At 38.8% G+C, this 11,899-nt stretch overlaps 1 protein-coding gene across 3 annotated transcripts in view; it reads left to right on the forward strand.

Moving 5' to 3' along the window:
- The window catches only part of EEA1 (early endosome antigen 1), a 76,221-nt gene extending 64,881 nt beyond the window's left edge, over positions 1–11,340 (forward strand). For all 3 annotated transcript variants that reach the window (XM_032208027.1, XM_032208028.1, XM_032208029.1), the window contains 5 exons: positions 628–813; positions 1,122–1,360; positions 2,791–2,911; positions 3,207–3,305; positions 4,303–11,340. In XM_032208027.1, coding sequence (XP_032063918.1) covers positions 628–813; positions 1,122–1,360; positions 2,791–2,911; positions 3,207–3,305; positions 4,303–4,425 — 768 coding nt within the window. In that variant the 3' untranslated portion in view covers positions 4,426–11,340. The remainder of the gene's footprint in view (positions 1–627; positions 814–1,121; positions 1,361–2,790; positions 2,912–3,206; positions 3,306–4,302) is intronic.
- The last annotated feature ends 559 nt before the right edge of the window (positions 11,341–11,899 follow it).

Consider the following 11,899-nt stretch of genomic DNA (forward strand, 5'->3'; position numbering starts at 1 on the left):
CCCTGTTAGGCTCTTAGTACCTGTACATTTGGCTGTATAATTTTAAGGAAAGAGATTCCTATAAATTTAACTGAGTATTCTACCTCAAGATTTTTTTTTCATATTTTTTATTACAGAAAAACAAACAAAAGTTTAAAATCAAATGTATCATCCTGCTTGCATAAAATTTAGTGCATATATTTATACTTATAAGACTAAGAGAAGCCAGCTTTTTCCCATCCGTGTTTGTTTTTAACTTGGTCATTATTATGCTTTTAAACTGATTACTACAACCAAAGAACAAAGTGAAGTAAATTTTAGAACTGACTCTAGAAAATGACAACAGTCATTTATTTTCAAAGAACAGTAAAAAAATAATCCAGCACAGCTTCTGCTAGTTTAGTAGAAAAAATACAGTAAATTTAAGTTTATTTTAAAAATTGAGCATTATTCATAAAAATTGTATAAGTTTAAAGTCTTTGATCATGAAAATCATTGGTACTCTATGCTGTAAAATCATCCTTTCTTCCAGTGATAAAATGAAAAATTATTGCTGTGCTCTCCCTGGAAAGCAATTGCATTAGTTTTGAATTTGTCAGCAAAAGTTTCAATGTTGCCACTTTAACGTTTAGCTCTGTATCCTAACAGGAGGTATCAAATCTCAAGGATGCAAAACAGCTATTGATTCAACAGAAATTAGAGCTTCAGAGCAAAATAGATCATATGAATTCAGCTCTGGAGCAGGAGAAAAAAAACCAACAAGCTGTCAAAGATCAGCTGAAAAAGAGAGAAGAAGAACTGAAGAAAGAATGTGTTGAAATTCAAGATAAACTGGTTAGTATGTGAGAGACTGTAAGACTGTTTTGTGAATGTGCCTTTGGATTCTTTCTTTCAGGGGCAGAGAGGAAGCATAGAGTTGTCTGACGTTTTACATCACACTAATTTTTAAATGTCAAGATCAAAAATCTTTGAGGCATTTAAGAGTGTAGGAAGTTTCACTAGGATGACAGTCTTGTGTAATAGGGTCCATTGGTTAAAAGTAATGATTCTAGTATGGTAAAGACTCTTTGCCTCATTTGAGTTTAATGAATACAGAAAGAATACTTGGAAGGTTGTTTTTCACTATTTCTTGATATTCTTAGCACACAGAGGTAAAAGAGAAAGAAGAAGAAAACCGGAAACATGAGGAAAAGGAGGCCAAGCTCACCATGCAGGTAACAGCTCTGAATGAAAATCTGGCTACCATGAAGAAAGAGTGGCAAAGCAGTCAGAGGCGAGTGAGCGAGCTGGAGAAACAGACGGACGATTTACGTGGGGACATTGCTGTCTTGGAAGCAACAGTGCAGAATAACCAGGATGAGAGAAGAGCATTGCTGGAGAGGTGAGCAGTGGTCATGATGAGGTGGAAGTGTAGTTTGGGAAATGGGTAGCCTTGCACTGAAAACTACTTTCAGTTGACTCAAGCTCTGCGTCCATGCTGTACTTAAATCCATGCTTGTCTGGGCTGTGGCTTCCAAACTGGAACCTTCTGTTGTCCCTGCCAAAGCGCAGCAAGCGGTGTTGTGAACGAACTGTACTCTGTGAGCTTTTACAGGGTGACCGTATTGTAGGAAATCAGGCAGGCTTATCAGAACCTTACTTTATCACTAAAGCCACATGTCTGTGCCTCCGCTTAAAGATTTATGTCCGTCCCTACTGGGCGCCTTGGAATTTTAAGGTGTGTAGGTTGTGGCTTTTCATGTCATCTGTTGCATGAACCATGCAAGGCCTGGCTCTGTTACCTGAGTAAACTTATCTTCTCTGTCACTCTGAGACTCCTTGGAACTCGATTCATTTGAATGAATCAGAATAGATGCAGCAGTCATCCAGAAACCTGGATCAGACTCATTAGTGCCTCCAATAACACAGAATTTGGTTATGGACTTCTAGGTGTGCCCACTGCTCATCATTAGGGTATTGAACATGTAATTGGCTTAGAGAGACTTTCTAAGGTTCATATGAGGCATTTTCTTCCTCCTAAAAAGCTAATATCTTCCTTTCTCCAGTTCTTCTGTTGTCTTTACGACATAGTCGTTAAGACTTACATAAGCAGAGCTGCTTTCCTTCAGGCAGCAAGAGGCACATGTAAACCAGCAGGAGTGGCTTGAACGTAGAGATTATAAGGTTTACAACATCTGTGAGACTGGAAACTTCTTCCATCCTTATTTCCTGAGATGTTTGGTGAAGGCAGAATGGAAAACTTTATTCCGTCCTGTCAAGCTTGCTGCTTGGCTTTTAAGCAGTAAGCCTTGGGAAAGGATGGGATCAATTCAAATGAGATTCTTTTTCTTTGGCTATCCCTTGTCATACTGTGCTGAACTCATCCAGTAACACTTTTACAGCTTAGTAGAAAAACACCCTTTAAAATCTGTGTTTCAAGTTAACTGAATTTCAGCTGATGAGAGGTGGCCTTGCTAAAAGAAAAAGGTTACTTTCTGCTTTGTTGTCTGAAGTGATTTGCTGCAGATGCTTTGTGAGAGTGTTCTGTTGCACAGTGATGCTCATCAGGGCGTGTTGATTAATGGGCTGCATTCAGTACTGTCCCTGGTGCTGGGAGTAACTCCAGGTATTAAAAAGCCCCAGATATTTGGGAGCAATGCCAGATAATCTTAAACTGGTTGTTACAACAGAATATTTTTCCAGCCAAGAACTTTCACAGCAAGTGTATTTTCAGACGGATTTTATGAGGCTAACTCTTCTCAGTCATGACAACCTGCCCAAAGGAGGCAGAGCACATTGCCTTTGGACTGACTATTCACTCTTTATCCTCAGGTGTATAAAAAGTGAAGGAGAAATTGAAAAGCTTCAAGCCAAACTTGTAGAAATGAAGAAAAAGTTGGACAACACTACTGCTGCAATGCAGGAGCTAGGCCGAGAAAACCAGTCATTACAGGTATCATTTGATTTGAAGCAAACCTGTTGATTCTCTTTGTGGGTCTTGTCAGAATTGTAAGTTTGCATCATATTTGTGGCAGGTTATCTTTCCACAGTGATTAAGATGTTCCTGTGGTGCAAAAGGACCGTAATGCTGTCTGTAGGTTAACTCTGCTTTTAGGTTTCTCTGTGAATTATAAGCTCTCGGTATCATGGCAGAATTGGTGCTTTTATACAGCATTGGGTAGTGTATGCAATGTAATAGAGCAAATGAGTAAGAATTACATACGCTTTTTTTTTTTTTAATTAAATAGATCAAACACACCCAAGCTCTCAACAGGAAATGGGCAGAAGACAACGAGGTACAGAATTGTATGGCCTGTGGAAAAGGCTTTTCAGTGACAGTGAGAAGGGTAGGTTTGTCTTTCGCTGTATCTGTGGGGATTTTCTTTTTCTATTGTTTTCAAATTGTTTTTCATGAGATGAAACTTTAGAAAATGGCTTTAAAGTGCTATGATACTTGGGACGTCTCAGAATACAAATACTGCTTATGGTGCCTTAAATACTAAAAATACAGTTTGTGGGGTTTACTGCAGTCATGCTGCTTTTGTCATTTTAATGATAGCATTTTATAAATAATGTTAAATAGCTCAGTCCCCGAAGCAAGAAAAATGATACTGTTTTAAGGGTACTTACAGTAAACGTATTTAAAACCAGTCTGGAATGGATTTTGAAGAGGAAAAGGAAGGTAAATTTGTTGAAACCACATATATGTGAAAATCTAAGACATCAGCAAGATCTGGAGCTTTGTGATTGTAAATGCTAAGTAGACAAAGAACAGAAGAAACAACTGGGTATGTTTTAGGTCTGTAGTCAGACCTTCTTTGTAAAAACAGCTGTGGTCAGTTAAGATGTTAGCATCCCTTCCTTGGCAGGGCCTGCCCTTCATCCAGAGATTATCATCCCTCCACCAAGTGACTTGGCAATGAAGTAGGTGAGGGATGTTGGTGAGGTTCACTCTGCAGTGCTTCCTGACTTGGTATTAGGTGGCTCTCCCTGTCCTGCATTGTGATGTCCTTTGGGTAGTCTTTGAACAAAGGCTTCTGGTTCCTTTGATTCAAGGGTGTACTTCCCAGTGTGAAAGCAGATAGTTACATGTCGGATGAATGTGTTTCATGCAAACAAAATAAGTTCAAGAGGAAAAATTCAAAAGGAGAATGAATTTCAACCAGTTCAGATCTGAAACTGGTATGGGTCTCCCTTCTCAGTGAAGCAGCACTTGTAACTGGTATTTTAAAAATCTGAAACATGAGAGTGCTGATTTGACATGGTAATTACCTCCATTATTAATCTACACCCGTAAGCCTGTAATTGATGTTCACCATGTGTGTTTTTTCTTTTCTTTCACAGCATCACTGTAGACAGTGTGGAAATATTTTCTGTGCTGAGTGCTCAGCAAAGAATGCCTTAACTCCTTCCTCTAAGAAGCCTGTTCGGGTCTGTGATACTTGCTTTAATGACTTGCAAGGATAACTGGCTATCGTGAGAGACAAAAAAAATGTTACGCTAAAATTTATAATTTCTGTTGATGCACTTCATTCTGCACTCAGACTACTATTCAGTTTGGACAATGATTGTAACACTTGGCAAAATTTAGTATATTTTAAAATGTTTATTGATACCAAGTAAAACTATTGTATTTTTTGTGAGATATGGGCTCAGATCACCCATAGCTTATTGCCATTTATCCTGGAAAGAGCTTCTATGTCTAGATTAGAAATACCAAGTTATTTGTAAATAAAGTTTAAACAGAGGAGTAACAATGTATTTTTTTATCTTTATTTTTTTTGTTCAAGAGAAAACGCGTTTATGTGATATTGCAGTTTATTCTTGTTTCCTTCAATGGAAAAGGAGGATGCAAAAATTTGTGAGGATTTTGTGTATCAAATGTTGCTGTAATAGCATAACTAATTGTTGCATTTGATTACGTATCTCATGTTCTTTATAACCCCTTTGTTTTGCTTTCTCTCTCTCTGATTCTTGGACTTTTCTCTCTGAAGTTCTAACTCCGCAGTGAGGGTAATGGGCTGGACTCAACTCTGTTTTATTTGCCTGCTTAGAACTTGTAGTGTCAGCACCTGAGTTCTTTCCCAGCTACAGCACTTGGATACTGGAATACCTTTACACATTCTGTACTGCATTGTGTGTGTGTGCGTGTGTCTGTGTGTCTGTATGTGTGAATTAATGATGTGACCAAGTTTAGTGGGCATTGTAGGAGTACTACACAAAGCTCTCCCATATTAATTGATTTCACTTTTACATGTTTGATGAATGGATTTTAATATTCCAGAAGCCCTTTATATGCAGGTTTTAAATAGTAAACAAACAAGGCAGATAGTAGCCTATAGCCCATCTGACCCTCTGCCCATACTCTGGAAGCCCCAAGAAGTCCTTGTGGTTCTCAGGGATGTCCAGAAATGCCTCGCTAGGTATCCTACTAAGAAAAGCTCTTTTTTTTTTTTAGAGGGTGCTGCAGTTTAGCTGACCTTTTCTCCTATCCCTTCCTTCAGCTTTTGGTGGAACAAGTTGAACTCCTGCTAGCCCTAACAAACATCGCTTTTCCATTGTTCCTTCTGTCCCCCATTGCTAAGGGTTCTTAAATGGTGTGTGAATTCTATGATTTAGTTTGCTTAGGATGGTGGTTTAATTCTCCTGGTGCTGGCTTAGTTATAAGCACACAACTCTAAATATACAGGCCAACATGTATGGTTCTAGAGCATAGAAGCATAGAATGACTTGGGTTGAAAGGGACCTTTAAAGGTCGTCCACTCCACCCCTCCTGCACAGGACCCTAGATCAGGTTGTTCAAAGTCCCATCCAGCCTGACTTTGAACGCTTCCTTTGAACATCAATGGAAATTGATGGGACAGCCACAGTGTCTCTGGGGAACCTGCTCCAGCGTCTCATCACCTTGTATTTGTTCATATTTCCTTTTCTGTACTTACTACAGAGGTTTCCTGCTGAGTTCGTATAGACTGCTCTTTTTGTTGTGCTTTTATTTACACCTGTTTTTTCTTGCCTGCCTGTGTCTAAATTTTCCTCCCTTTGAAAGGAGTATCTGGTAACTGGCCTCAAAACCATTAAGGTTATTTCTTCTGATCATTGATTATGCCTTCCAATACTTAGGGACCCTTAGTCTTCATTATCCTAGTAAACTCTCTACAACCCAAGCCCTTCTCTGTCTTAAAAAATTGTGCCAGCTGTTCAGAGAAAAGGACTATGTCCTCAGTTCCTCTCCTCCTTGCCTTCCAAGGTAAGGAAACACGTTCTGTTACACTGATAGATGCTTAGCCATCTTTAGGCAGACTTATTTACTTTTATGTATTGACAGCTTTTTATGTGAATGAAGAGGAGCCTCTTTTATGAAAAATGTCTAGTCCTGACTAACTCTCAAGTGAAAAGACTTGTTAATCCCTATTCCCCTGTAATGATCTATATGTTTCATATCCCATCTTAGCTTACCTATCTAGTTCTAAATTTGCATCCTCAAGGAGTCATCTTAAAATTTAATTCTTATTATTCCTTATGCTTGGAATACATGCATGGTTATGTGCAGTACTTACCAGCTTTTCTAGTTCGAACTTCTGAGGTTTGTTTGCTTGAAAGAAACAAGTGCTGTAATGATTCTGTATGAATAGATCCTGTGTGCTTGCTGCTTGTCCTTGTCAGGGTAACTGATTGGAATAAGAATTCTTTGACTGGGAAGTATGAACAGAATCTCTGCCTCTTAGGATTTTTTTCTGTTCAATTACTTACTGATGGAATCCAAAGAGTTTGCTTTCAAGCCTTTCTCTGTCTGATACGTGGCTTCAGAAATCTGGCAAAGGTAAAGATGTCACAGTCTTGCTTCTGCCTAGGTACGCACCATCTGGTTGTGTAACACAGAGTGTACAGCTTTCAGGGTGAAGGACAACCATGTAGAACGGAGGGGATTTTAAGAGGGAAGAGAGAAACCTCCCACAACTGCATGAAGGACAAAACGTATGTGGTGAATGAAGATGGAAGTTTCTCAGGGGGAACTAGGGAAATGGTTGAAAGATCCGCTTGTGTTCAGATGTTTTACTTTTGAACAGAGGAGAGAGCTCTCCAGCAAAGAGGAAATGGTAGAAGCTCTGCTATCATTGTTCTTGATTTTGGGATGCTTTGCTGTAAAGACAAGCAAAGTCATCTCACTCAGCTGGCTGCTGAATAAGTGTGTTTGGTTGGTCACCAGACAACTCAGGAGTTGGATGTTGGACTTGATGATCCTTATGGGTCCCTTCCAACTTGGGATATTCTATGATTCTAACTCAGGATGGAGCTTCCCAGCTTCAAGGTGAAACCAGCTCAATTTCTGAAGGCTTCTTTTTGCTGACTGATGTGTGTGACTGACTTCTTGAGGGGACAGAAATACTTTTCAAACACACAATTGTAGAAAGAGGGATTGCTAAGATCAGGAGGAGCAGTGCTGAGGTAGAAACTTTGATGTTTGAGACTGAGGCAAAGTTAGGAGTTCTGCAGCTTTTCACTGGAATAAATTAGTGGCTTCATTGTTAAATCTTATGCTCCTACTCTTGTGTTTATGATTTTTAGTACAGGTCTGTATTCTCTGACAATTTGTTGGTATGATAGACCACATAATACTGGCTGCCACGATGGAAGTTGTGCTCAAGCTCAGTAAAATGACCTAAGGGTATTACTATTTATATAAGGAAAACTGGAAGGTGAAAAGTGTTGTATTTGTAAATGTGCTTGTAGATTCTGACTGCTTTGAGGGGTATGTTGTCAGTAAGATGTGGGTTTTTTGTTGCACTCCTTTCAAATATAAATAATAGGAAAACCTAGCAAAAAGTCTGCTGGGTTTTACCACACTGAGATAAAGGACTCTGGACAAAGTAGTTAAATGCACTGATTTTTCAGACTACAAACATGGAAACAGAGGAAAAAAATGGCAGAAGAGACTAGAACATGGAACAAGAAGGTGAAAACGTGTGGTGATGTGTTTTAGCAGCCTTTAGCAAGAACCACATAGCTCTGATTCACCAAGGAGAGGCCATTGTAGAGTAAGATGTCAAGAGGAAAAATGGTGAAACCAATGCTTGAATCAGAAGGTATGTGGGATCCCCGAGCTGCCTTTAATTGCCAGCCATTACCATGGCATCAGAAATTGAACAGTGGATATATAGATAGAGTGGATAGAGTGTCTTCAGGGGCACATTCAGCATCTCTGGTGAAGCAGAATCTGAAACACCAACTGCTGCATGGGCTGAGACAATCTACCAAGTCATTTGGAGAAGCATAAAAGATGGTCTTGTTAAGGATGGGGAGAGGTTCTTCTAACTTTTTGGAGATGCTGCATCTCTTCCCAGTCAAACAGCCACAATCCCTTGGGTTGTTGTCTCCAAAATGCCAAATCCCCACTGTTTTATTCCGGCCTCATGTCAACAATGCATACTTCATATTTTCATACTGCAGTCCCCATGTAGGCAGAGAGCACTGCAGGGTTCAGTGGCAAGCTTTTGATCTTAGCGGGATATGCTTCACTGTTGTTTCTTCTCCCCATGTATTCCTTCCCTCCAATAACCTTCCCCTTTCTGCAAAGGTTTAACAAAGATTATAAAATTGAGTCACAGTAGGAAAAATTGCTGTCTGCAGATAAAGAGGCAAAGGGAAGTTTCTGCTGCTACTTCCAGCAGAGACAAGAGGTTTAGAGGGATCTCATTTTTCGTCTGGCTTTGCTCTGGCACAAGAGTTCAGCGCTCTACCACAGAGTGCAGTTTTTTTCCTCTGTTTTTGGAAAGTATTAAGTAACCAAGTTGTTGTGGAGTGTGGAGTGCTAGGCATGCAAGAGCAATGAATGTTTTTGTTGGTTTTGGGGCCATTAGGTTTATTTGTGAATCCTCACTAGAAAACCTTTCTTAGTGAAGCAAGAGGGTACTTGGGAGTGGAAGCATGAAGTAACCTCGCTGTTTGTATCACATATTAGCAAGAATAATTGTTTCTACTATGCTAGATGTAAAAGAAATTGTATTCCTAAAGCAGGGACTGGAAAAAAAAATATTTTTCTAGATTGTTCAATGTCAGTTAAATGGAAAGTTGAAACAAATGCTTTTTGCAAAACTTAAAAATTTATGACCAGTACTCAGTGGCAGACAGAAAACTGCTGAAGCTGGAGCTCAAATAGAGCACGAACTATGTCAGGAAGAATGATACCGTGGTTTGAGTATGCTAAAACTGTTAAATTACTCCTCCAAGTACCACCCCTTCCACTCATATTCTTGTGGGACTAGGAAATAACACTGTCATTTGCACTATGCACTTTTTGCTGTCTAACTGAATATAATCTCCAAGAAGCGGAATGGCACTGCTGGCGTTGCGTGTGCTAGCTGTAATCAGTGGGCAGAAGGTTTATCTTCAGCTGGACTTTCACTGCATTACATTTGGCCCCTTGCTATGTAAGGAGAATTGCACTCATAATTACTTTGTACCAAAAATAAGGTCATCATCTGGGAGCACATGTAACAAGAAAATTCATGTAGTCACTCACACGTTGTCTTTGTAGAGCTTCATTTTAAGCTTATAACGTGAATATACATTAATTTTATGTATTTTCAAGGTTCTTGCCAGTTGTCTAGTCCTTCATTTTTGAAGTATTGACCTCACCATCCCTTTTAGGATAAGTTTAAAATTATTGTCCGACCACAGCCTCTCTTGGAAAACACTAAGTGGTCTACTTTTCAAAAACCAGCAATAATTGGATAGTAAAGTCCCTCCACAGAAACTCAGTTGTGTTTCTCTCTCTTTTTTTAAAGTGGCACTGAATAAAGAGCTTTGTATCTTTAGAGAGAACACAAGATGCCACTTAGAATCACAGTAAGAAAGAGAATAGACACTGGTTAATGTAATAAACTCTGCCTTTTGTCTGCAGTGTGCCATATACTATGCACTTGCTGTGCAGCAGATACAGGAGTACCTGCTCATGTGGAGATTACTGAAGCCCTGCTAACCCCTTTAGATCAACGTTACTATGAAAGCAGAAGCCTGGTAGTCATGTTTTCCGACTTTGCCTCCCCCTGTGACCTAAACTAAAAAACAAATTCACCCGTTTCCTGCCTTTTTAGGGTAAAGAAGGCTGGGAACAGTGTTCAGTGTTAAATGTCGACAGGCCAGCACTGGCAGGTCTGGGCTCCTGCTGCTGGGTTTATGGCAAAGTGCTCTGCTGTATCACGCTAAGTCTTGAATCCTGGCACAGGAGGGATGTTTAGAAGAATGTCTCGCTGAGTTAGCAAATACCAGAACTTTTTATAGTAATGTGTCCAAAATGCTGCTTGTATAGGATTTGTCACTTTTGTAAGAAAAGGAAAAAAAAATCAGAAAAAAAAATAAAAATCATGAAACCCCACCATTTGATGCCGTTACTTAAGATTTCATTTGAACTACCTCTCAGTGTGAAACTCAAACACTAGGTAAGTTTAATAGGATTTGCTCACTGTCACGTTATGTAAAAATTATAGTGAAAGCCAAAATTGCAAAAGTTTATCACCAAAAAAAAAAGTCTTTTTTTTTTTTTATATGTTTGGAAGTATCCAATAGTTTCAAGTTACTGTAAACTCTGTTGAATTCTTTTAACCTCTGTAATTTCAATCTTGCAAACTAGCTGCTGGACAGGAAATAAATCATAACCACAACCTTTCATAATCATGGTCTGCTGGGCAAAAACAATTTTGTATACAGCTTTGTCATTTGAGTATGGATAACCTCATTCACCAAATGTACCATTAATTTAGCATTTTTTTCCTTCAATACGCAAGATGTGAACTTGATGAATGGTTTCTCTAATGGATGCGTGTCACAAGTAGCATTGTGCTGTTTGCCTCTTTTCAGCATTTTATTGATCGGTTTATTATTGCAGATGTGAATATCACACATACAACTTATTTTCTGTAGAATTGTATAAAATATAAATGGAAGAAGTTTTAAGTTCTTACCCAGTATTTAGAGGTAATGTATTATAATAGCCTTATGATACAATTTTACCTACAGAGTACTGCACTTCTTTTAAACTGGATCATACCATCTTGGTAGGTGTAGATAAATTTTGCATGAGTGTGTTTGGATTTTGTTTCTTTTTCATTGGAGTTTGATTCTTAAGTTCTATTTTCAGTGTTTGTGTTTACTACTTGTGATCATGTAGTTGTGCCTTACATTGTGAAAAAAATGTAGTCCAGCGTGCACTGTAATTGCTAAACTCTGCGATTTGGAAGGTGGCTGTGGATTTGGATGAGTAAATGACACCATGCATCAACCAGTTCTGTATAAACTATGATGAAATGTTATTGAAATGTAATTTTTGTTTTCTAACCTGTTACAGGAATGATGAATGACAATAAAAGAAAAAATTAGACCTTTCTAACAGACCTTTCTGTCATTCACTTCAGACAGCAAAGCTACTTTGAATTGGGGAATATATCATAATATAAGGGAACTCTTGGGAAATCACACATGTGGGAACAACTAAATGCTTCAGTTTCTTAGACTGGTTGGAGGCTGCAACAAAAGCTTTCGCTTTCATGAGGAGGATGTGATAATGACTGGTTTTCACAAGTTAAATTCAGAGTGGTTTTTCCTTTCCTAGTAACTGTGCAAATCTGCTGGTTATACTGGGTTCAGTTATTCTTTCTGTCACTGACCACATTCCTACATTGTGTTCAGTGCAGTCTAACAACTGACATAACTGGAAGGCTCAAAATTACTGCTTGTTTTAGTTCTTCAGGTTATGGGAGGTTTCACTTATTGAATGAAAACCTCTAAAAGAGCAGAACTGCAGTGCAGAGAGAATCCAGGCAATCAGCATGTGCCCCATGATAAAGCCACTATTGCATTGTGGGGGCATTTACAAAAAACTACATTTCAAAACTGAAGTAGATCTTCCTAGAGGCTTGGTGTGTAGACAGTAGAAAAAGTTTGA

This window comes from Aythya fuligula, chromosome 1, assembly GCF_009819795.1.
Source record: "Aythya fuligula isolate bAytFul2 chromosome 1, bAytFul2.pri, whole genome shotgun sequence".
Lineage (NCBI taxonomy): Eukaryota > Metazoa > Chordata > Aves > Anseriformes > Anatidae > Aythya > Aythya fuligula.